General features: G+C 40.0%; 1 protein-coding gene across 9 annotated transcripts in view; it reads left to right on the top strand.

Moving 5' to 3' along the window:
• GTDC1 (glycosyltransferase like domain containing 1) overlaps positions 1-27,391 on the top strand; it is a 368,964-nt gene that overhangs the window by 296,275 nt on the left and 45,298 nt on the right. For all 9 annotated transcript variants that reach the window (XM_070423067.1, XM_070423063.1, XM_070423059.1 and 6 more), the window contains one exon: positions 8,087-8,419. In XM_070423067.1, coding sequence (XP_070279168.1) covers positions 8,087-8,419 — 333 coding nt within the window. The remainder of the gene's footprint in view (positions 1-8,086; positions 8,420-27,391) is intronic.

Raw genomic sequence — 27,391 nt, forward strand, 5'->3', positions numbered from 1 at the left:
GCCCTCCCCTCTTCAACCTGCCCTCTCCTTTGAGTGGATTTTCGTACGGTGCTTCACAGAGATTTCTCTCCACCGGCTCTCCCAAAACAATCTTTCTCATAAGCTTCCTGTGGTACCTGCAATTCCTCCATTGTGATCAATTCCCTTGAACTAGGTATTGCCCCGTTGGAAGGGCGTAACACATTGAGCATGGAAGGTGATTGATACATTGTGGGAACTGAAGATTAGTTCCCAGCAAGACCAGCAATGGAGAGCAGGGCATGGTCAGGGCTGGATGCACAGCGGGGCTTAGTTGCAATTTAGGATGCAAGGAGATGCTTGCTGGGAGTAGGGGTGGGCAGAGGGTGGTGAATCAGAAAGTAATATAAGAATCTTAGGGCATTAACCACCATTGGGTGGAGAATGCTTAAAGTGGAGGTAGGAAAATTAAGATTTCTGCTTTGCAGTTTAGCCTACAACTTTGCTCACTGTGTTGAATTACTATAGTAAACCTTGTATAAATGAGAGGGTTTGTTGCTGTTCTGAGAGTGCTCTGTTTTGGGAGGAGGGGAGCGCATGAACAATAAGCATATGTATGTTCACAAGGACAGCTCTGAATTTGATAAAAATTATTTCTATCAACAAGCAAGGTAGGTTTTCTCATTCTCATACATTTATAAGGACCTTAAATTTTGTGTTGGGAGGCGTATGTTAAAGGTTTTTAAAGGGATTTTATAAAATTGCACAAGACAAACTGCTCATATTAGTTTTCAGTTAAATTAGCAATGTATACAATCTACAGCCCTTTGAAATCAAGAGAGCATGGGGAATTGAGGCTTACTTATCTTAGTTAAATAGTACTAATCACAATAACTGTTGTCAGAAGAGGCCATGCCAACAAATGGTATAAATTAGGTCAATGGAAAGTGTTCGATTTTCACAAATGATTTTTAGAAATGATGCTGGGAAGTAAAAATAAAGAATAGGCTCATGAAAGGAACAGGCTCAGAGGAACCATCTTTTCCTATGACAGCCCTGCATCCCAGCTATTTAAAGGACAGAAATCAGAAAACGTTGGACCTTAGGCAGGAGGCTGAAGCTTCCCTCGAGGGCAGCCTGCAAGGAAGATGCTGTCTTCACCAAACATGTCACCTCTGGGGCCAGACGTGGCTAAGGAGGCAGCCTGGTGCCCACCAAGTTGCGTTTATTTCTCAGGCAACTGCATCGCATTTGCTTAACTTTAACTGCGGCAAGTTTCGGTGAGTCCTACTTTGCCATCTTGTCACAAAACAGATTCTTATTAGTCCAAGCAAGACTGTCTTCCCAGTATCCCCTCACAGACCGCGTCGATATTTAACGTTGGCTTTTCAAGTTTGCGCCATGGGAGAAGAAAGTTGGTCAGGCACCAAATGCTGAACGTGGAAGCGACGTGGCCTGACCAGCACGTGGTGGCGGGTGTCCGTTCTCCCAAAGCGTTGGTGCTGTGTGCTTGTGGATTGCGATGGACTCATCTGTGATTCGCGTTTGTTCAAAGAATGCCCTGCCAGGAGTTTCTTATTGAAACAGCCTTCGTAGACATGTGCCCTCTATTTTAGGAGTATTAGCTTTTAGACATCCTGAGGAAAGAAAGCAGCCATCCTACAACCAACCACCAAGAACACGTCTTCCTGTTTAATGTTGTGATCTCCAAACATCTAGTTTTAATTACGATGTGTGTGGGGTGGTTTTTTTTGTTTGTTTGTTTTTGCTTGTGATTCCTTTATTTAGTAAAGATAGTGTGGCAAGAGGTATGAGGGGTGTATGTGTCCACATGAGAACACTAGATCAAGATTTTTACTTTCAAACTTTATAGGTTTATATAAATCTGCTTACCATATAAGTGATATATTGGACACATGTGGGCTAGCATGATTTTTTAATTATCTTGGATATTTGCTTATGTGGCTAAATTCTAAAAATGTTAATTTTGTAATTAATTTCCAACACATTGCTTGGAAACAATGAATAGTTTTGGTTATAAATCACCCAAGAACTTAGATCACTGAACTGCCGGGATGTGTCTTCCCAGTTGGTTTTGGAAAAGTTACTTATCTTTGATTCCCATTTCCTTTCTCTTCAATTCTCAATATGGTTTCTATCCAGGAATTCACAGAAATCGCTGTGATAAAAGAGAATGATATTTTTTTCTGCTGTCATCCATATTAGCCTTGAACCATACAGTCTTCAGTCATTTTTTTTTTTTTACAGGTTCTCCTGATTTTTTTCAAACTTCCTTTGGTCTACTGATGTGTGGCCTTGGTGGATGGCCTTTGGTTGGGGCTTTCATCATTTTCTCATGTGAATGCACTTTCCCATTCCTTCTGCCATCCCTGAAATGTAAAATATGCCTCCACTCATTTGGCTCCCCTGCTTTTCAGACTGGCTGTGGCTGCATACCTCCCAGCGTCTCAAACAGTGTTTCATAATGTTTCCCAGACTATCCTTTATTGAATATTAATTCTTAAGGTGCCTCCTTGAGTCAGCTGGGGTGGGAGTGGCGGGTTACTTGTTCAAGTTTAGGTGTCAAGTTTGGGACCAGCCACAATGTTCCCATCACATAATACATACTCAATGAGTAGTTATTAAATGAGCCAAGGAATGAATGAGTGAACATATTTATAGTGCACATTAGCGTGTGCTCTGGGAAGTTCTACAGTGAAGAAGTGTTTGACTTTGTTTAACCCAGAATTTTCCAAACTTGCTTTCTCACATAACCTTCTCTAGCACAACACCTACACATGCCCCGTGGAAGTAGCACTGCACAAAACACAGCGTGTAAAACCCCTGCCTAAAGGATACAACGCAGTAGCCATACTGTTCTCCCTCCCCAAGCCTGCACTGTAGGCTGAGCTTGGTCAGCTTCCTCTCCTTGCCTGACCCACATGCAGGCTGGTTTCCTTCACCTCGTTGCTAATGCCATCCTCTTTCTTCACTGGCTCCAGTTTGAAATAATCTTTGGTCAATTACACTCTCTGTGCATTTCCGCCCTCCCCCCCCCCCCCCCCCCCCCCGCCCCATGTTGTCTTCCAAATCTGGTCTGAGAAGCAAGGCTATTCAGAATCTCTGTCTTGAGGACTCTATCTGTTAGTTTCAAAGATTCTATAGTTGAACTCACTGTATTCTTTTTATTGAAATCTCTCAAAAAGACATTTGTAGGCAGTATATACCACCATGACATACATTTCAGCCATGACATTCTCTTCAACAACAGATGAATCAATATTAACATCCTAAATTGCCTTACTTTGTCTTAACACCTTCCTCTTGACTACCTCTGTTAGTCAACTACACAGACTGTAGCATCTAAACTTCAGCAGAAATAACTAAGATGCTTGGAACATTTCCTGTGTTTGCCATCAATCATGACAGCCTTTAATGCTTCTCTCAAATCTAGTCTTTCCTTGACTAATCTGAATGAGGCCTTTGGCCCTTCCTATAGATTCAGCTCTAGCTGTGTTTGTTTAGACGTAGGGGTTCGGGAAGCAATCAAATGTAGGTCTAGATAGTACTCACTCCAGCTGTGTCTTTAAAGATTGTCCAACTCAATCTTTTTGTGGCAGTGGCTCTGGAGCCATGTCAGGGGGCAGAGGTGAGAGGAAGACGGGCGTTTGATAGAAGAGGTTGCACAGTAGGTAGACTACTGCTGTTGCACAGATGGACTATTGGCTGGGAAAAAGTTGCGGGTGGGGTCCCATGGCTAATAACAGATTAGAAGTGATTATTATAGTCATCAGGATATTTCTGAAAGTAAAAACAGGTTCAAAGATGTTCTGTGGGCAGTAGCATTTCTTGAAGGAAAAATGGGGGATTGTTAAATAGTGAACAGCATATGCGCTAAAAGGCAGCTCTGTGGTGTTCCTCTGACTCTCTCACTCCTATGTGGGCTCTTCCTCTTCTTATCAGCACCTGCATCTGAGTTGGAGCAGAGCAGGAGAGAGGAGTTTTCAGACTGGTGCCTGTTTGCATAGTCCCGTCATAGGGTTAACCCGGACAGACACTCTGCCCAGTTTTGTAGAAAAGCCTCTCCCCCCACCCTCCACCCCCCGCCCTCAGGAAGGTGTTCTTTTCTTTTCTTTTTTTTTTTTTTTTTTTTTTTTAGCCTGGCACCATTTATTGCCAAGCTCTTCTTAACTGTACATTACAAATAGCATCTGATTAAGAATGTTCTGGATGGGTTAATTAGTGTGGTGACTATTATGAAGCAAACCGCTTGTTAGTATTATGCCTGTTTGATCTGGGTATTGATGTGAAGTAATTGACCATAGAGCTACGTTTGGAAAAGCTGGAATAAAGGGGTTTTTTTTATTTCTATTATGGCAATAAATTTATATGAAACACATCTATGAAAATAAGAGTTTTGTGGCACCAAGAAGCGATGGACTCTGTGTGGGGTGGTAGATGAGGGTTGTTTTATTTTGTAGTGTTCTGTTTTCTGGAAAATAAATACATTTGTCCAGCTACTTCAAGATCAATTCGGCTGAAACAAAGGAGTAAAAAGTTATTTCAGCTGACTACTGCTGAAACATGGCAACTAAGGTGATTTCAACTCCCCTCACTAAAGGACATATTTCTTCTTAGATTTAGCTCATTGACTAAATACCCCTCTGGGTAACAATTACTATATATAAATAGACTATTAAAAATATGAGAAGATATTATACACAAGGAATGCATAGCATGTAACCACCTTCTTTCAAATAATGGATTATTATCTATATTATTTATTGGTATTTTGTCCAGTCCTATTATTTTCCCTAGCTATAGCATTTCCATAGGGAATTTATTCCATGAGCTAATAAATTATACCGTCAGGGGGTTTTTCTTGAAATTCAGCTTAAATTTTCCTATTCTTAATTTCATCTCATTACTCCTAGTTGTACCCCCTTGTAGCAGGCTAAATAATTATTCTTTCCTTAGAGACTCCTATTATGTACCCCTCTAGTCGTCACTTAGCCAAGCTATTCATATTTAGCTCCTTTAATCTATCCTCATAAATCAATTCTTCCATTGCCTTAATCATTATTATTGCTCTTCGAAGAACTCTCTAATTTTCAAATATATACAGTTATCAGGTGGCCCAGATGAAACCCGCATCCGCACAGCATTCTGTCCCCTCAGACGTGGTGTCTTCCCTCCCTGTTCACTGTGATCTGTAACTAAGCGGCGTATCAGTTTCCTGGTCTGATCAGCACAGGCTCGCCCTGTCGGCCCCAGGCCGTCATCATGGTGCTTGCCATGTGCTCTGTTTGCATTCAGGTTGACTTTTATTTTGGCAATTTCATCACACGGGGAAGTGGAGTTTTGTGTTACTGCTCATATTTATATTCAGCATCGTTCTGAGTCCTCATTCACCACCATCTATCAAGTCAGTCATCACAGCCTGTGTGAGCATGGGTTTCTGTTCATCCTTGAGAATGTTTAGGAAACGTGTTGACTAAAAGCAGGCCTAGCACCTTGCCCACAGCTAAATTTCCTGTCAGTTACCAATTCCCATTGTTTACCACCCTTTAGCCAACCTCTGGCCTCTTTTAATTTGCAATTTTGCTTACATGCTGGACCCTGTAAATGGATTTTATGAGTGAGCGGGGTCATGATACTGTTTTCTAAAAGGAAGATATGTTGTTTTAATGCTTATCAATTTTTTTTTCTAAATTGTGACTTTTTCGTGCACTGAGCTTGTAATTCTGTTAAAATCTTTTGTAAGCTTCCCTGGCATTCCTTATCTGACTTAAACAAGCAGGTCCCCTCACTTGCTTTATTGTTGTTTTGCTGATGTGTACAGATGTTCCTTCTCTTACTGTTTGTTCCACTTGTTTCGGAGAAGTTGAAGATATTGTTCTGCTCTTTTTTTAATTTTTGTGTTGATAAATGAACAATTGATTTTTAATTCTTTAGCATTTCCTCAGAATTTTTTGAATTTGTATCAGAAGAAAGTTGGTTAGTTCCCTTACATATTTTGGACCTGTGAGATCTGAAATTGTAATCCGCATATGCCCAAGTTTCTTTCCATTGTAAATCAAGAATTAATTTACTTTATTAGGGCATACCAAGAAGGTTAGCACCATTCTGTGTCTACTTATGTCTTGGTGGAAGGGGCTCCTTATATATTCAGGTCTCAAAAGACTTTATGAAACAAGCACAGAAGCCCCTCTCCCCCAAGTAAGCTTTTTGATTCTGGAATATACACAGCATATGACAGCCAGACAGCACTCAGCCCCCCACCCCACCACCACCACTCCTTAGTGTTGCTCATTGGGTCCCACTTTGAGAACTAGTGAATGCCCTCTTCCCTTCCACTCCTCTCCAAAGAGAAGGTTCTGATCTCTCAGCTTTCTTTTTTAAAAACATATGTCTTTACTGATTTTTTTAGAGAGAGAGAGAGAAAGAGAGAGAGAGAGAGAGGAAGGGAGAGGGATAGAGAGATAAAAATATTGATGTGAGAGAAACATTGATTGACTACCTACTGAGGATTGAGCCCACAAACTGGACATGTGCCCTGACTGGGAATTGAACCAGTGACCTCTTGGTTCATGGGTTGATGCTCAACCACCAAGCCACACCAGCCAGGCTCAGCTCACTTTTGAAACTCCATCTCCACCTCTGCCCGCCTCTCTTGAAAGATGACCTCTCCTAATGCTTTGGTGGCACACGTTAGGTGGTTAGGTGCCACACCTCCCACCTGAAGCCCTTTTCATCCTGCTCCCATCCCTAGCAGGTGTCTGAAAGGGAGCCCCAGTACTACCCTGTGCACATTGCCCTATTAAGAAGAATTTGCCTTGCCTTCCTCACTGTCCTCTTTCCCTCTCTTTCTGTGCCCGCCCCCTCGTGTGCACATACCCTCACCTTCAGTCTGGCTTCTGCCTGCTTCCTCCATCAGAACCACCCTTGGAGTAGGCACTGATCCACTTCGTATCAAGGCCCAAAACTCCTGGTTTCTGGTGCTATGGCACCTCTGTGATGTTTTACACCCTTTTTACTAGTACACATTCTTTTGGGGCTCTTAATTCACTTCAATTTTGAGATATTATGCCTCAGATTCACTTCCTACTTTTCCAGTTACTCCTTATTGCTCCCCTTCCCTGGTTCCTAATCCTCACCTACCTCTTAAACGTATGTACTCTCCATTTCTTCACTCCTTCAGCAATTCAGGGGAGGGGCTGAGTCTCTGGATGGGAAGGGGACTCACAAAGCCCTTGTATCTGGCCCAGTCGCTTCTCTCGACCTCGGACCCCAGGGCCTGGTCAAGCCTCTTTGGGCTGCATATCATTCCCTGAGGGGTTCATGTTCTTTCACATCCCTTCCCTCAGGTCACGCTGTTCCTCAATCCAGAACCCCACCTCTCTGCCTCTCCAAATCCTCCACTCAGACTCAGGCTCTACTAAGTCCTAAGTCAGAACTGATCTCTCGTTCCCGGGTTGAAAAGCTTGTGTCTGTTCTTTACATACTGTGTTCCCCCCCAGGTTAGCTGGTGGTTCACACCGGTCTCCCACCCTGTCTCTTCTAAGCACCGCTGGGTTGCTCCCCAAACGATGATGAACTCCTTGATTTCATTTTACGTAGATGCTTCTTCTACCTTCGGTAATCTCACACATACTTCACAAAATATTAGGGTCGATGTGACGAAAGTGTATGCAGGTGCGCAGGAATACAGAAAGTCGTACGCAGAAATGCCCAGTGTTAACCCAGGAAGTGTCAAGCATTTTGATAAGAGAATGAACTGAGATTGAAAGTGAGCCCTGGGGCATATGGCGACTTGGAACATGAAGTGAGCTCCAGAAGATGAGTGAGGAAGACTGGAAACCTTTGCTGTTTCACTTTCTGTGTGTGCACTGCAAGTTTTATAGCCACTGACATTCTTTGGAAGCTATTCAAAGACAATCGGGTCCAGTTTCAAACTTTTGAACTTTCTCTTGATGACTGCTACTTTTTGCTCTTTTTCTGGAATTTTTGTTATGTCTTTATTTTTTCTCAGTTTTAGACATCATCATCACATCCTTACAGGAAGGTCAAGGGTACATTTTAAATAGTATCTTCGCTGAAAGACTCTTGCGTTTCCTTTTCATAACAGATTCGTGCCCAAGCATAAAGCAGCTCACTTACAGAAGATGCTCAACCTTAAAGGAAACGGCGGTGCCGCTCCATCCACGGCCCTTCCGTCCAGGCAGGAGCAGGGAAGTTGCGAGAATGTGTTGGATCACCTTGAGCCAGAGTCTGGACCTTGTGATGCGGCACAACAAGAGAGCCTGGGGAGCTCATTGACGCAGGAGCCATACTTGAAAACGTGCAACTCGTCAGATAATTCCAGCTCTCGTCATGGGGAAAATCAGCAAAATCCGTATGACATTTTGAGTGGGGATGATGATCAACAAAGACCATTGCACATTGTCTGGCCTCACAGGTGGTAAGTTTACGACACACCCATTTAGTAAGAGTTATACTACTGGTCATAGAAGATACGTTCTGGTGATTGACCGAGTAAGTTGTTGTTGCTGGAGCTGTAGGAAAATATCATTTTAGTGTCCAGTACTACTAGTGGGTGCCCAGGTGACACTACACAATGTCTATATAAATAGTTGTGTGTTTCGATCAAATTTCAATTTTTGAATTACAGATAATTACTCAATTACAGATAATTTTCTCAACTAACAATGGTAGCTAGGCACTTCTAAGAAAGCAAATCTTGTTCAAGAAGTTTCAAAGTAGCCCTAGCCAGTTTGGCTCAGTGGATAACTTATAACCTTCCTAATGCCGTGACCCTTTAATACAGTTCCTCATGTTGTGGTGACCCCCAACCATAAAATTATTTCCGTTGCTACTTCATAACTGTGATTTTGCTAGTGTTATGAATCGTAATGTAAATATCTAATATGCTATATGTTTTCCAATGGTTGCGACCCACAGGTTGAGAATCGCTGGATAGAGCTTCGGCCTGTAGACTGAAGGGTCCCAGGCTCAATTCTAGTCAAGGTTCGATTCTGGTCAAGGGCCAATTCTGGTCAAGGTCATGTACCTCAGTTGCAAGCTCAATCCCCTGCCCTGTGGGATATCTCTCTCTCACATCGATGTTTTTCTCTTTCTGTCTCTCCCCTCCCTTCCACTTTCTAAAAATCAATGGAAAAATATCCTAGAGTGAGGATTAACCAAAAAAAAAAAAAAACAAAGAAAAAGTTTCAAAGTATAACAATAGAATTATATATATGTAATATATGTTATAAATAAGATATATACTGTTTATCACAAAATTTTCATTTGTATACATTGCTAAAGCAGAATTACCATGAGAACAAAACAATTTCCAATATTTACTAATTTGACCAGTTTCAACTGGGTGCCTGTTTCCCTTGTGGTGTTGTGTACCAGCACATTTGAAACCATTTCCCAGCTCCCAAGTACGTCTCTGTTGTGCTAAGCGCAGTACTTTCTAGGAGAGTCTTTTCTATACGGAGGAGGAAAGTAAACTGGAACAGATAATCGCACCACATATAAACTCCGAAACTTAACCCTGGCTCCTATAAATTGGGATTTAAAGAGGTAAAATGTCCTGATAATCTTCTGGTCTTAGGCATGAACATGTTAATCTAGTTTTCATTCCTCCCCGTAGTTTAATCTGCATGTGGCCTGATTCGGGTTCATTCCCCCCGCAGAGAACCGGCTCTTTATTGCAGAGATGCTGGGCCGGTCATCAGGCCCGATGTTCTGAGAGCAGCTGCTTACAGGTGAAGGAATGAGCGCACACACCGGCCGGGCAAAGCGCCTTTGCCGAGGATTCGCCTTGTACACATTAAACCCCGGAAGCCTTCCGGTTGATCTGCAGCATCTGGTACCTAAAGGGATTTTCACCTTTGACGCTAAATGTATGAACATAAAATTTAGAGATAGGAAGTCGACATGGACTCTGTTTTTGGATTTGTCTATTCAGCTTCACACTTCCAGCGTAGCCTTACTAAGGGAGCATCATTTTTAAAACATGTTTTACTTAGAATGTGGCAATGTTCAGGATTCCTTTCTGTTTTTGTTTGTTTTTTATAAATGCAGTGGGTCTGGATTAGATCAACCTATTTCGAGGTAAAATGGATGTCATCATTTACTCCCTCTTGAAAAGCTTTTCCATTTATTCGGCTAAACTTTGTCTCTGAAATAATATTTATTGCAGGGAAATCAGTTCTACAAAGTTTAGTTCCGGGTTAGCATAAAAATGCTAAATTACATCATTTGTAGTCTCCTATTGCAAGGCAGCATCCTGGGTGAGAAACGAGTTATCTAATACGTTGCACAAAATAAGACAGAGCTATGTTAATAAAATTAACAATATTAAATTGAATAATTCCCTCTCTTCCTTTGTATATTTTTGCTTTAATTTAATTTAATTGCCTAAAGTTAGTTGCTTAAAGAGATGCAGCATTATGTTTGTGCACATTCTTATTGTTAAAGCTAAATTATTTTTAATTTGGAGAAGAGGGGGAAAAAGCCGCATCAGCAAGAGTAAATGCCAAAATATAAAAGTAACACATTCATCCTTACGGGTAATATAGTAGAACATTGGAAACTTGGAGGTTGCCAGACACATAGCTAACATTAGGGCTAATTTTGAAAATCTAGCGTGCAGTCAATTTTACTGATGCCTGGGGACATACAAGGTAGAAGCTGACAAGAGAACTAATTTTGTTTGGGTTATTTACTGCTATGCATCATCCGCGGGTTCCCGCCTGACACACAGCTATATGAAGGGGGATATTATCACACACTAAAAATTTATGTTGACATTCGATATTTGTTCAATATGTCAGCAGTATTACTTTCATAATCAAAAGAGTAAGAAAAAGAGGAAAGAAAGGCACTTTATGCTCATATAGATATATCTTTTTAATAACAGTCTATAAGGTTAATATAGTTTACCTTTGAGAGTCTACAATGAAAACAAGCAGGGTTAGGAGGGGAAATGACAGAAAGCATCAGCCCCGGCTGTTTGTTTGCCATTACCTAAGCGAGCCATGTCAGCTCTCTGGCCCGCGTCTGATAGCTATTTGTTGTACAGAGAGCACAGCATAAAAAAAAAAATATCAAACTCTTAATACTATTGTGTGCCCATAACCATCTGTCACTGCTAGCCTGGAGATGAGAGGAAGATTACGAGGAATAAACACTGAGCCGCCGAGCATTGGTAAAGCCTTCGGGCAAAAAACTCTTGTGGGGACATCAAAGACATTCTAATTCCGAGGCAGTCAAGGATTACAGTGTGTAACCTGTGCTGACAACAGATAAATGACTGGCAATATTGTGCCAGAGCGGTTGGGTCCTGCATGGAGTACTGATGATGATGATGATGATGTTATCTTGCAGAATGGACTCTGCTGGGATAATTTTATGATAAAACACTTTTTTCAAATGCCACTGGGTCTAGGCAGACATTTCCTAGCTACAGGGATAGCAATCAGTTTCTTCAAAATTTACTGTTCTAAGCCCATTAGAGTTCCAGCGCAGCAAGACTCTTCCATGGAAATCTCAGACGCCTACGTTTTCTCTAGGAGGATGTATGCAAATGTTGTGAGCTGAACTCCTACCCTTTAGTGGTAGATGCTTTATCATCTGATTTATGTAAATTCGCTCATAAAAATACAGTTTATTTTTAATTGGTGAATATGAATTAGAAAATTAAGATTCTGGTTCAGCGTTCGTCGAACATCCCCAGTTACAAGCACACATTTATTTAGACCTCTGATCGCATGGGTAGGGATCATCTAATTGACCAGTCAATAAGAACTGTATGATAAAGAAAACCGTGGTTTTCTACTAGAAACGACCGGGGTGTATTCGTTATTCTGCCTTCTGAGTTGGAGCCGCCCCGTAACCTTGCATTGCACATGTTTTTTGTCCGTATGCTGAGCTACCTGCTTGAAGGTGGGTTTTCTTTAAAATTGGAAGCCGGAAGTTCTTCTGTCTTGCATTTCTGCCTTGGCCATGTATATTTTCAGAGAGAAAGTATTTCAGAACAGGAAGATGCAGTAATGATTGTTTCCCCTGTAAACACAAAGGAGAAATGGACACTAGAGAGGATTCTTAGAGCCTGTCATTCATTACCTTGCCTAACAAAACAAAAATAAAGCCCTCCTTCTTCTCATAAAAAATATGCCCATGAACTCATGCAGTCGCAGTAGCCAACTCTAAAAATGAAGTGATGCTGACCTCATTGTGTTAGTTCCACATGGGGATCATGAATGGTCTAAAATATAGCGTTAGCCTCTAACATATCTCGTACTAAGTCAACCAAATGTAGAGCCTGCTTGCTAGAGTATGTATCAAAATCAAAAGTGACATTTTCTGGAAGATACATTCTGGCTTTAAATCTGTGTTAAAATGTCTGCGCATGAGAACAGGCCCTTAAATGCAATGCTTGCCCCTCTCTTCATTCTTTCTGAATCTGAGCTTGTCAAGGATTATAGTGTGCAACCTCTGCTGACAGTAGATAAATAACTGACAGTATTTTAGCAGAGAGGCTGGGTTCTCTGCAGAGTAATGTGTTTTCCCCGTTCTACCCAGTCTTTAATGTTTTGTTATAAACATCCATAGCGAAGCACGGCTAATAGAAATGACTTATAAAGAAAGACCTGTAAAAAAAAAATAGATCCAATCGGCAATGCCTTTTTTTAAGCTATTTTCTTTCCAAACATTATGCAAATATTACAACATGTACCAGTGCCAAAGTTTATGTAAATGTTCTCTTTATTATAATGGGCACAAGAGACACACTGCTGGAGGGACAGGAAAAAACAAGTTTATAAGACATTGAAAGACAGCACTCTCAATGCTATGGTTCTCAAACTCTCTGATCTCAAGACTCCTTCACACTCTTAAAAATTATTGGCCAGTGTTGCTCAGTGGTTGAGCATCAGCTTATGAACCAGGAGGTCATGGTTCAATTCCTGGTCAGGGCACATGCCTGGGTTGTGGGCTTGATCCCTAGTATGGGGCATGCAGGAGGCAGCCGATCAATGATTATCTAATTGATGTTTCTATCTCTCTATCCTCTCCCTCCCTCTGAAATCAATAAAAACATATTTTTAAATAAAATATTATTGGGATACCAAAGAACTTTTGCTTATTGGGGTGATACCTATCAGTATTTACTCAGGAAAAAGTTTTTAAATCTACATTAAATCATTTAAAAGTAACAATGAAGAACCAAGTACATGTCAACTTAATGTATTTTTATGAAAATAACTATATTTTACAAAACAAAAATTAGTGATAAAGGTGACACTTTTTTCCATTTTTGTAAATCTATGATGTCTAAGTAGAAGAGAGTTGAATTTTTATATTTGCTTAAGTATTCAATCTGTTGCAATATGTTGTTTTGGGGGAGGTTATGAACAAAATTCTGACTCACAAAGAGATGGAGTTGGAAAAGGAAGGACTGTTTTATGACCCTTTCAGATTATTGTAGATATTCTTCTTTGATACTACACCGGAATTTGACAAGTATGAGTTTCTTAAAGGTTAGTCGAAACCACTCAATGACTCTTGATGCTCATTGCAACAAATATTATCAATTGTTTTCCTTGGAGTGACAGGTTCACATAATTCATATCTGAGAAAAAGTCTGCCAGATGCCCAAGTCTGAGTAACCATGGTTTGTCTGTCTGCTGTTCTTGCAAGTAAAGTTGGTGTTTCATGAAAAAGGCAGCTAGTTTAGCTCATTGCTCAAACAATCATATGAATACTTTCCTCAAGACAGTCCTTGTGCCTTGTTTCACAGAGGTGATTTCTGTGCATTTCCAATTTTATTACACAGAATATTAAGTCTCTTGAAGGGATGGAATTTAATAAAATTAGCACCTTTAATGCTTCTTCAAGGACATTCTTAAGTAAATCTCACTTTTTTTTTCTTTTACAGTTAGTGCAGGTGGTTAAGAATACAATGACTGCTAGTTTGGTTTGGAGCCATGGCCTGAGTCATGCTAAGGCAACAGCAGTTTCACCCGTCAGTGTCTTTTCCCGAACACGGCGTATGTCAACCCAGTGGAAAGGGCAAATTACATCTGAGTGTTGTTATGAAAATAGTTTGAAAGAGTCTGGAATACCCCCTGGAATTCACAGGCTACCCTTTGAGAATGACTGTGAAGTAGAACTGATAATGACACATGTAAGAATGCCTGCCATCAGTCATTGAAATTGCCTAATTTTTAGTTCTCATCGACTACTTTTTCTTGCCCAGAATGTTATTTTTATTAACATTTAGATTTAGCAATTGATAACAAACAAGTGTTTATCATGCATAAGAAAATTATCTGAGAACAAACAGGATTTGTCTCAACATGGGCTCAGTAGTTAGGAGGCCCATGAAGAGAGATGCTATGATATAAAAAATTCTGTTCTGATCTTACAGAGTAGCCCATAGTCGGGTGTATTCTGGTTAAGGCAGATGATGTGAGAGTGGGCTGTGAGGCATCCTCAGGAGCTTGAAATTGTGAGAGTAGCTATAGTTACAGGTTCCACCATTACCTCATCACTTGGGATGCGGGGAAGTTATCAGAGCTTTTCACTTAAGGGGGATGACTATGAACTATATGATATCTGCTGTGTTTTCCATAAAATAACAATAAAATGATGTATGCAGTGTTGATCATGGTTAACAGTGTAAGTATGGAAAGGGAAAGGTCCAGTCATCAAGAAACAAAGTCAGATTTGACACGTACTTAGGTAAATCATATACTATAATAAAGAATCTGACAGACTCAATTTTTAGGAAGTTAGGAGATTTCTAATTGAAAACAAATGATCGATATAAAATGAAAAATTATGCTGTTTTACTTGAGAGTGAAATAAATTTTTTTTTCATTCTTTGATTCTCTGAGGTTTAAAAATACAGCTTTAAAAACAAAATTGATAATGCCTTCTGAAAGGTTGTGTGTTAGATGATTGGATGGTATACTTTTCAGGCCAGAATAACTGATCTTGGTTTTCTTGTTGCCTACATAACTTGGAAAAAAATTGGTAAGTAGATTGTCAATTTTTTTTTAGGTTTTACTGGTCATTACCTGAGAACAGAATACTTTCAGAGGGCAGTCAGTGTTCAGGTGCTACAGTAGGATATGAACAGATAGGCAAAGGGCTAGCTTTGGACACCAATGTTCTTTGTTCTATTTCAGTGTTATCTACGAATCTGTCCTGTAAGGGAGAAATGATTATCGTAGAATTACAGTTCTGGAAAAGATGGTCATGAGGTCTGGCCATCTGCCTTTCAACACACTCCACCAAAGCTCCTCAGACCTGTGAGGATCCATCTTACTTGCCCTGATCTATACAGATGATTCTAGTAGCACTGTCCATTTCCACAGTTGAAAATCTTTATTGTAAGGACTGTCTGCCCTGTAATCATTGTAAGTAAGCTCATTTGAGATTGACTGGGAATAATGAGTAACTGCTCTTTGAAAGAGATCATCTAACCCAGCAATTTTCAATTGGAGTGCCACAAGAATTTTTAAAACATGCAATGCCTACATAGTCAGGGCCACTGACCTCTTTTCCCTTAGATTGTCAAATTGAAAAAATGGCAACAGCCAACACAACAATAGCTGTCCACTGTGAATCAAAATTATACCTATTTTTTGGGGTGTGCCCCAGAATTTTAGTAACTAGTTTGTGTGTGCTATGAGATGAAAAAGGTTGCAAATCTCTGGTCTTAACCAACTCTATATTTATGTATGGATTGGATAGTCAAAGCTCACAAGAATAATAAGGTTCTAATTGATTGCAGTCATTCCCAATTCAATGATCAGTCTTAGTCATATTTCTTTGCTTAGAGGTGTTTTTGTTTGTTTGTTTTTGGCATGTGTTTGTTTGCTTGTGGGGGGTGGGAGGTGTCCTTAAAGAATTTTAAGTGAACTCTCTCTATTTCTTTAATTTTTTTCTTCTTTTTTAAGATAAAATTTATTTATTTATTTATTTATTCAATTTTTCAGGGTGACATTGTTCAACATGAACATTTAGGTTTCAGGTGTGAGTTTCTGTGTTACAAGGTCTGCATATTGCACCTTGTGTCCACCACCCAAAGTCAAATCTTCTCCCGTCACCTTATATTAGTACCCCCCTCTCCCCTACCCGCTTCCTGCTGGCAGCCACCACACTGCTGTTTGTGTTCACCGGTTTCAGTTTTATATCCCACGTATGAGCGAAATCATGTAGTTCTTAGCTTTCTCTGACTGACTTATTTCATTTAGCATTATGTTCTCAAGGTCCATCTATGTTGTTGCAAATGGCTCTGTCAACTAAAAAGCAAAAATATTCAGAGGATTTTTTTTTAAATATATTTTATTGATTTTTTACAGAGAGGAAGGGAGAGAGATAGAGAGTTAGAAACATCGATGAGAGAGAAACACCGATCAGCTGCCTCCTGCACACTCCCCACTGGCGATGTGCCCGCAACCCAGGTACATGCCCTTGACTGGAATAGAATCCGGGACCCCTCAGTCTGCAGGCCGACGCTCTATCCACTGAGCCAAACCGGTTTTGGTGATATTCAGAGGATTTTACTAGAATCTTTGAAAAGCTTTAATCAAATACCTGGCTTATATTACTATGTGTTATATAACGAAATAGTTTTATTTTGTCTTCTAACATCATACCATCACATGTAACTCTGGAAATCTATTTCAGGATTCTTAATTTTTAAGAAAATAAACTCTGGGAAATTCATAGCAAAAAAGTAGACTTACCAAAATACCATTTATAATTTCTAAAATTCTACCCATAGATGCCTTGCTGACTATTTTACAAACCGTTAAATATACAAAAAAAGATAAGAGATTCAACATTTAGTTTCTCAATGCTTCTTAGGCTATTTTTAACTTCCTAACATACCATGTCAAAATAAAGAACTTGCACCCATAGTCATTACTGTCTTTGTGTTGTTATCGCTAGAATATCATAAACTGAAATTCCTGTTACCCTATCCTGCCTAATAGGGTTAAAAAGTTTTCCAAAACTTGATTCATTTTTTAAAAATTGATTTCATAGAGGAAGGGAGAGGGGGAAAGAGATAGAAACATCAATGATGAGAGAGAATTATTGATTGGCTGCCTCCTGCATGCCCCCCACAGCGGATGGAGCCTGAAACCCGGACCTGTGACCAGGTCGGGAATTGAACCATTACTTCCTGGTTCACAGGTTGATGCTCAACCATTGAGCCATGCCAGGTGCGAAAACTTGACTCATTTTTAAAATATGTTAATTGCTGCAAAAGGTGGTATTTGATTATGGTATGCTTATGACATTCGTCTTTACCTGCTCAAGACTCATGTCTGCCTTTGCTTCTTTTGATCAAATCCTTATACCAGACATTCACTTAACACAGATCTTGGGTGAGTGATTTGGGAAGTAATTAGTTAGGTGATAGGATGGATGGATGGATGGATGGATGGATGGGATGGATATATTATCTACTTCTTTGTTACAGATATTTATGTCATGCATATAATTGTGTGTTTACATCTATTTCTCCTTCCTAGTCACTAAACCTTTCTCCACACCATCCCTGTTGACTTGACCTCTCTTTGTTTAGCCCAGTGTTTCTTCTATTTTTCAGGACTAATATCCCTCCTGTTGCTCTTAATAGCATTGCCTATCTTTTAGTGATGGTAGTTACAAGTATGTTTCTCTAGAAATGCCCTGTGCCTTCCACAGACATCTGCCCTGATTTAAATTCTAGTGATGTGTGAATTTACCTGGATGTGAATTTGCATGCACCAGGGACACCTGTGCAATCTAGCACCTTCTCTATGTGTAACCAAGGTTGGCCTCCTAGCCCTACCTATTCCATGTTTCAAAAGGTATCATTTGGTTTGTATCCTAAGGTCCTCTAGGATAGAGACAGAAATTTTTTTTTTTTGAGGGGAGATTTTTCTAGTCAGAGTACCTGGCATTGGGATGCTCAATTGATGTTGCTTAGTATTGATGAGGTGGCTCTGGTGATTGATTCTTACCTGCTCAATAAGTCCAGTCCAGTACCAGTGTCTCATCCTGGGAAGAAAGACAGTGAAAATACAGAGGAATTAAATTAACCAAATGACAGGTAGAGATGGTCATGAGATGAGCATTGCTTTCACAAAACATGTTTCATTTGTTTGGGTGTTTTTACTGAAATACTAGAGGCCTGTAGGCCCGTGCACGAAATTCTTGCACTGCGGGGGTGGGGGTGCGAGGAGAGAGTCCCCTCAGCCTGGCCTTCACCCTCTCGCAGTCCCGGAGCCCTCAGGGCATGTCCAACTGACGGCTTAGGCCCACTCCCCCTGGGGAAGTGGGCCTAAGCCGTCAGTTGGACATCCTCAGTGCTGTCACAGAGGCAGGAGAGGCTCTTGCCACTGCTGCTACACTCACCAGCCGTGAGCCCGGCTTCTGGCTGAGCGACGTTCCCCCTGTGGGAGTGCACTGACCACCAGGGGGCAGCTCCTGCATTGAGTGTCTGCCCCCTGGTGGTCAGTGTATGTCATAGCAACCAGTTGTTCTGCCATTCGGTTGATTTGCATATGAGTTTTTTATTACATAGCATCTTTATAGGATTTGTAAATACAAATTGTAAATATAAATTCCTCAGAACTTTGTTAAAATGGAATAATTTATTTTAACAGAAGGGGTGATTTTAAAAAAGTAAAATTATGGTATTTGGGAAGAAAGGTTTAAACTGGTTAAAACCTAAGTAATTTCTTAGTTATCATTGAAAAATAAACCAAGAATGGGATGTTCTTCTAAGTTATTCTTTTACCTACCCCTCTGTCATCATCTAGATGTGTAAACCATTTCTAAACAATCCATCAAAATTACTTTCTAAACTCCTGTTTCTAATCCTAAATGAATGAGATTCTATGGCTTTTCTAGGTTACCCAGTGTCCAGATTTTTATTTATTTATTTATTTTGTTTACTCAATCACACCAAAGAATTCCAAGGTAAAATAGCAATAACTATTATAAATTATGTAAGGTGTTTTTGCCACCTTGTATCATCTTTATTGGCTATGCAACTCAATAGCTATTTCAGCTCTATTCAGGCTAGCATCATTTGTTGGTTAAACAAAAGAAGGGGAAATTTCAGAAACACAAAGAGCTGAAATGTTTGAGATTTGTTCTTATTCAGATGTGTACCTCATAATGCCTATCTCCTGTTGAAGGAGATAATTTATCGTGATCTTAGCCAAAGCATTTCTCTCTTTGCTATCCTTTTTTATTAATTTAGATATGTTTCTAAGATGAGAAATGATGTTACTTCTAATTATGGTTACATGTAGTTAATTTCCTTCTTTTTTCCTAAGCTTGGTGTGAAAGGCAGTTTCCACCAAAAGAGAGGCGGGGGTTGGGGGGGGGGGGGGGTGGAGGATACTGATAGAGCTGATCTTTCTGTTGCCTTAGCAACAGATTTATTTATTAGGGGTTGAAATGACATGAGTTAATATACCGCATACCTGCTGATCGGCAAACTCCCCTATTTCAGCTGCAGTTGACAATTAAGTCCTGGACAGCTACAGCCAGGGGTTAATGTTCCTCATTAGGAGAACTAGGTCATTACTGGGAAATCAAGGCACTTAAGGCAGCATGGGTAAAATACAAAATTCAGCATCTAGAGGAGTGAGGCTTTTTTATGTTAATTAACCTTATTTTCCTAGGTTGTTTTTTTTTTAAACCTTATATGCACATGACAGTGGATCAATTAATTGAGAAAAGAGCTAGTTTACTTTACTCTCTGAGTTGTCTTCATTTCCTTTGCAAGGATTTCATTATTTTATGGAAAATTCTTATGTCTATATGATGAGTAAAAAGGGTATTAAATTAAGAAGGGAATCATCATGGAAATCAGCTTTACCACAAGGGAATGAGCAAATAAAAGCCTTGGAAATGAAAATAAATAAGCTTTGCTAATACCTCACCTAAGGAGCAACATATAAGCCCATCGGCGCCGGGAGGCATTCAGAGGTGCTCCTGTGCTCGTCTATTAAGCAGTTACATAGTTATTTGACCTTCACAAACGGAAACCTCGCAAAAGTGATTCCACGTGGTTGGTGAACATTCTGTTTGCAGAAAGCAGTATAGCAGTTTAACAAACAATAACTTTCCAGCTCGCAATGGGCTTTTCTAAATACCAATGAAATTAGATACATTAGTTGGACGTTTTTATGAAAATGTCTAAGTGGGTGTGCTTTTTCCACTTGATAAATTCATAACTAATGGTTCAAGCCCCTTCTGAATGCTTTGTTTTCTTGTTTCTTTAAGAGCCTTTTATGTGAAAAGAGGGGTGTTTACAGACTCAAAAGAAATGTATTGCCCAGGATCCTTGTTTGTCATCTTTGCTGTACTGCCTCTATCGAGGCCGCTTCTTACCAGTTCCTTCACTGCGGTGACTACTTTCTGTATCGGACACAGGCTAAAGCAAAAAGGTGCCCCTTCCATCATTATCCCCTAAAATACTTGTTCCTTCAATATAAGAATCAAAACCACTATAATTCTTCTCCCTCTACACATACCCTTAATGTGAGGATAATTGATTGGCTTCTAGAGACTTAGCAGTCTTGTTTTCATTTGCCTCCCATCCAAAATAAAGTACAGCTCTCCATTAATTGATGAGCTCTCTGTGACTCGATGTACATTTTCCCCCTCCCCAAATTGTTTCCTGTTATATAAATGAAACCAGGACCTCCAATACTTCTTTAGAAAATGCCATTCTAGTAAACCTCTGTTAGTATCCGTATATTGCCACTTATCATCTGAGTTAGCATGAAATTGCTGGTTTAGGTGGTGCCTCTCACAGCTGCTTCCTTTAGAAAGGTATGTTTACTCTGAAATTAGATATGAGCCTTTATAGAAGTGCCTCTTTTCACCTGTGCTGCTTTTCATAAGAGCTCTTTTAAAGGATAAATTGTTTCCCCAATTTCAGAATCACCGCCCAAGATCCAGAGTTTTAGAATGAGAAGGCATGGAAGAGACTGTTAGCTAATCCCCCCAATTTTTCTCTCTTTTGGGTGGGGGTGGAGAACGCCATTGGGCCACATTTTCCTGGCTCCATTGCAGTTTGGTGTGGCTGTGTGACTGAGTTTCACCCGATAAATGTAAGCAGGGCTGATGCGGGCAACTTCCCACCTGCGCTCCATGTCATCTTCCTCTTGGGGCGGGGCAAACAGAAGGCACTTGGTGAAAATGGCAGGCTCCTTTGGCTCGTGGCCTTGAATGCATGGAAAAGTGCTGCCCTTTTGATCTGTTCACCTGCCCTGTACTCCAACATACAATTCTTAACCCATTATTTTAATGCACCCAGCCCACCTCATTGAATACAGATAGCTACTGCAGTAATCCAGACAAATATGGTGGTAGTTTGACTTGGGGCAGTAGCATTGGAGGGTGTAAGTGATCAGGACATACCCTAAAGACTTTGGTCTCAGTGGATAAGTATAGGTGCCATTTACTGAGATGGAAAGCACTTGGTGGGGGTGGGGAATATGAAAGTGGACAATTAAACATATTAAGTTAGAAATAACTTTTAGATATGCAAGTGAAGAGTTGAATTGGAGTTAGATATATGAGTCTTTTATTCAGATGAGCAGGCAGAACTAAAGACTGAAATTTAGGAGTTATCAGCACGGATATGTTCAACTCCAGTGAAACATTTTTTAAAATATGGATATTCAATCTTATAAATGACATTTTTAAGCTTCCTGATTTTCAGCATTAAATTCATACTAACCAGTGATGGTTACAGGATTGTGGAGTCTGGTGCCTGTCACCAACCTCGTGCCTTCAGACAAGTTGCCTGCTCTCCAACTTCAGTCTTCTTCCTTATATGATGGGGCTAATGTTAAGGACCTGATAGGATTGTTCTGAGGATTAGAGAAGATGATGTATATAAATCAGTTAGCATGGTTCCTGGCAGAAAGTAAGCACTTAATAAACATTAGCTGTTATCATTAGTAAATAATACAGAGTACTTCACTACCTCACATGGGACTGGTACTTTTTTGCCCACTATCTCTTATTGGTTAAAATTAATTTTTTTTCTTAACGCTCCTAGAAAAAGGAAAGAAGAGAAATAGCTAAATAAAGTGGTCTTTTTTTGTCGTCCTTTTCAGCCTACCCAAAACAAGTACATACTGTACAGAAAAAATGGAATTCAGCTGCAGAGCAAACACTTCTGAGGAGCAGCATCTGCCTTGTAAATGAGTCTATAAAAGGCTACCAACTGTCCCTCACATTTCTGTGATGGTTAGGGCATTGCTAAACCCGGTGGAAAAATGTGTTTTGAGGCTCTTACATCCAGAACCCACGCTGTCAATATCACAAATTGTTTCCGTTTTTTTTTTGTGTGTGTGTGTTTTTTTAGCAAGATGGCTGCCATAAGCCTTCATTTAGGAATGGCAACGCTGTTTTAGCAGGAGTTATATAGTGGTTGTGTGGGTGTATGCACACACACACAAAGTTACGTAGTTATATATATATATAAAACTATATCTATATATAGATATATAGATATATAGATATATAGATATATAGATATATAGATATATAGATATATTTGTGTTTTTTTAACCAAAGATATGGTTTTGTAAAAAACACTGTTTTTACCTTTATAATTGTCATATTTTCAAGCACATTACTTTTTTAATAATAGTTTTAATGGCATGTAATTTATATATTACAAAATGTACCCATTTTAACTACACAACTCAGTGTTTTTAGTAAATTTACAGAGTTTCACAACCATTACCAAAATCCAGTGTTAGAGCATTTCCATCTCCCTAGAAAGAATCCTCATGCCCCTTGCAGCCAATGCCTGCTTCCACCCTGACCCCTGGAAAATGCTAACATGATTGCTTCTCTATAAATTTGCCTTGTCCAGATACTTCATATCAGTGGAGTCATACGTAGGTAGTCTTTTGTGTCCAGTTTCTTTCATTCAGAACAGTGTTCTAGAGGTGTGTTCATGCTCTAGCATGTACCAGCAGTCTGTTCCTCTCTAATGCTGAATAATATAACACATTGTTTATTCATTTATCATTTGGATTGTTTCCACGTCCTGATTGTGAATAATACTCCTCTGAACATTTGCATAGAAGTCTCTGTTTTCATTTACCTTGGGTAGATACCTAGACATGAATTGTTAGGTTGTCCGATAAATTTGTTTAACCTTTTAAGAAATAAGAAGATCACTTTTAAGGACAGCACCTCGTAACTCTTCCTTCTTATTCATTCATTTTAAAATGTTATTGAAGCCCTGGCCAGGTGGCCCAGTTGGTTGGGACATTGTCCCATACACCAAAAGGTTTCGGGTTCCATTCCCAGTCAGGGCACATGCCTGGGTAATGGATTCAATCCCCAGTAGGGACACATACAGGAAGCAAACAATCAATGATCAGTGTTTCTTTCTCTCTCTCTCTCTCTCTCTCTCTCTCTCTCTCTCTCTCTCCCCCTCTCCCTCTCCCTCTCCCTCTCCCTCTCTCTCTCCACTTCTCTCTCTTAAAAAAAAATGTTATTGAGCTTCTTCTAAAGCCAGCCACTATACTAGAAATAGGCAAATCTTGATTGTCCACTGTATTGGGCATGAAATGTAGTCTGGATGTTTCTAATCTCCTCATTACCCATAAACCTAAGGCTGGGCATTCTTTCAATTGTCTTCAGCAAAAAAATCTATGATCTTCATGGGCCCATTACCCCAAACAGGTGCCGAGTGGCCATGTGGTAGGTGGCTTCAAAGAAGCCAAAGAAGAAAGGCATAATCCTCTGCTCTCTAGGAGCCACAGTCTAGAAGGGAGGCAGGTAACTGGTACCTACCCTTGCATCTGTTCCCAGGGTCCTCGCCATTTTCTAAAAGCTAACACATCTAAATTCAGACTGCTGCTTTCCCCCCTACACTCCTTTACACTCCTATTTGTGGGTGGTACATTTATGTCCCTCACACTCAGCTCCAAATGCTTATGGCACTTGGTTCCTCTTCACTTGCACTCTCTATTGGCTTCCTGTGGCTACTCTAACAAATGACTACACACTTGACAGCCTAAAATGACAGAAATTTATTCTCACAGTCCCGGAGGCCAGAAGTCTGAAATTGGTATCAGTGGGCTAAAGTCAAGATTTCCCTCCAGAGGGTCTGGGGAAGAAACCATTCCTGCCTCTCCCAGCGTCTGATGGTTTCTGGTTGTATCACTCTATTCCCTGCCTCTGGGGTCACACTGCTTTTTTTCTCTTCTGTCTTTATCAAACCTCTCTTTGCCTCCCTCTTATAAGGATATATGTGACTGCATTGAGGGCTCACCCAGATGCCCCAGTAATATCCTTTATCGCATCTGCAAACTCCTTTGTTGCCATTAAGGTAACATTTACAGGTTCCAAGGTTCCAAGGATTAGGATGTGGAGATCTTTGGGGGGTGGGTGGGGGCATTATTCAACCAACACGAGTTGCATATGCAATCAGTATGAAGCCATTCATTCATTTTATACTTCTTGAGCATATACTACCTGTCAATTAATGAATTAACATTGAAGATATATATAATGGTAAGGAAAAATTCACACACACAGTCCTTGCCTGCTTGGAGCTTACAACAGATAGTAATCAAACAAAATTTTCCTGAGATAAGTGTTACAAAGGAGAAAAATGGAAAAACAAAATGTTATGTAACTTTTTGCAAATATCACACATTCATTATAAATGCTTTACGAAATATAGAAAAGCGCAAATGAGAAAGTTTCAAAAAAAATCATGGCAGAAATCTGCGATACCTAATTGCAATTTTTTATATTTCTTTCATTTCATATTTCAGTCTACTCATTTGGATCTTACAAGCTATTTTGATAATTTTAAGTAATTATTCTAGTGATTTTAATATACAAACTTACCCAGATATGTACCTCTTTCTTTCTGATTATTCCCTCTTGCACAGTAGAGCCTTCCTTCTGCCCAAAGAACATCCTAAGGATTGCTTTTAGTCAGAAACTGTTGGTGACAAACTCACCTGAAAATATCTTTTGTTGGTCTATTGTTTTTTGAGGACTTTTTCTGCATATAGAATTCTAACTTGAGATCATTCTTTCAACTTTATTTTGCTATTGAGAAGTAACATAATCAGATTTCTCTCTCTAGTTACTTTAAAGATCTTATTTTTGTCTTTGGTGTGCTTTATTTTCACTATGATGTACATAAGAATGGATTTTTTTTTAAAAAAAACTTGGGATTTGTTAGACTTTTAAAAATCTTTGAATTGATGCTTTTCATCACTTCTGGAAAATATTCACTATTCTATCTACAAATATTGCCTCTGTCTCATTCTCTCTCATCCTTCCTTTTAGGCTCCTGTATCTTGATCTTTCTCATCATCTCATATTTCTTGACCTTTCATATTTTCCACATCTTTTTACTCTATACACTGGATCCTAGATAATTTCTTTAGGTTTGTCTTTGAGTTTACTAATTCTTCCTTTATTCCAGTCATTATATTTCTCATCACTCAAACATCTTTTTGTCACTTTCTCAAAACTGTTTGGTAATTCTTAATAGTCCTTTGCTCTTCATATATTTAGTCTCTTATTTCTGTAAATACTTCAAACATACTACTTTCATATTCCATGCTTGATCATTCTAGTATATGACACCTTTGTGGGTCTGCTATCTTTTTTTTCTTTGCGCATGGTGCCTTGTTGCCTGTGTGTCTTTTATTTTGACCATGAGCCCATATTGTTTGGAACTTTATCAAAGGGAATTCTTTGAGAATTGCCTGCGCTGTATCTGGATTCCTCTGGACAGATGTGCGTTTGCCTCTGTCGAATGCCAGCCCAGCACTACTGTAACCTAATTCTCAGCCAGAGTTGTTTGTTTGTTAGACCACTCAGGAGCTTGATGTCCAGTTTCAGACTTGTTTGAAGGCCAATGTGAAATTAGGAAACTGAAAGGGAATGTTACTAATGTGCAACAGTGACATAGATCTCCACAATATCTGTTCCATGGATTCCATTCTTTCCATGTTACTGCTGTGCCATACTTCTGGCCCCAGTCCTTACTAATGTAAACCTAGACAACTGTGGCAGCCTTCTCATTCTCTCTTCTCTAACCTTGGCGCCCTGCAGTTCATATGGAGGGTAAGCCTCCCAACACAATGCCTTCTTCATGCATTTTGCTCAGAGCCCTTCTGTGGCTTTCACTCTCCTCGATCAGCGATCTCAATCTGGCTATCTGGTGAAATAAGGAGTTTTTTAAAATTAAGAATGCCTATTGCCTTGATGCCAATTAAGCCAGGATTTCTGAAAGTTAGGGCCCTTGAGTCAATTTTTTTAAAGCATCCCAGTTAAATCTAATGTGCAGCCAGGATTTATAACTATCAACCTGCAAGAAAAAAAAAATTAAAACAGAATTGCCTTAATCTGTTAATTTTTTAAGACAGATTAAGATAGTGGTACTCACCCCTGGCTGCACATTACAAAATGCCTACGTGCAAGCTCCACCTGAGGGGTTCTGATGCACTTGATGAGCGATGGAGCCCAGGCGTGGGTGTTTTCCATCACTCCCTACGCTTTACAGCCTGCAGGACAGAGAACCACCGTTCTGGGATCATAATGTCAGAGGCTCTCATGAGTGAAAGGGCCACCTGGGAGCTGTGGGAAATTGCGGAGCACCCCACCCCACAGGGCAGGCAGCCTGCGCAGCCTTTACTGACTACAGAACAGGCCATCACTTCGCAAAGTCTTCTCTCCTCACTTTCCAGCACTTGAAAATAAACACACATACCTATCTGTGTGTTTAATGTGTGCATCCGGCAACTGGAGAGTGTTTACCTTACTTCCCCCGCAACTCCGTGCTTTTGCTGGTGTTCCTGCCCTCAATGCCGCTCTCTCCCCTCCGTGTCTGTCTGACTCCTCACCTGCTCCAGGGCAGCGCCTGCTTCCTCTGACGGGGCAGTGGGGACTGGTCATTCAAGGAGGCGGGGGTTTGGAGAGAGGCACTTACCTGTCACATGTCTGTCTGTCTTAGGTAAACCTCTCTCCTGTCTATTTTGCATGTACTTCTTTGGAATTTAAATAAAATGGAGTGTTACATGGTTAAACTTTTTTTAAAACTTTATAGTTACCATCAAATAGGCAGTTCTATAAGTGGATATTTATTACATTAAGGAATCATAGACTATTAAAAATTATTTATGTAATAATGTAGATACATATTAGAAACTAGTGAGTCGTAACGTGTGCATTGTTTAGATAGCTAAAGATTACGTCACACTAAGGCCAAATAAGAGGTAACTGTAGTAGATGAAGGGAGTAAACGGAATGGAAGACTAGAACTGCCTGCCTCATAATCTGACTTGGGCTGGGGAGAGATGACTCAATAGGAATGTCTTAAGTATAACAGTGACAA

Source organism: Myotis yumanensis, unplaced genomic scaffold (assembly GCF_028538775.1).
Source record: "Myotis yumanensis isolate MYYU_CA2020_CCGP unplaced genomic scaffold, mMyoYum1.0.hap1 SCAF_8, whole genome shotgun sequence".
Lineage (NCBI taxonomy): Eukaryota > Metazoa > Chordata > Mammalia > Chiroptera > Vespertilionidae > Myotis > Myotis yumanensis.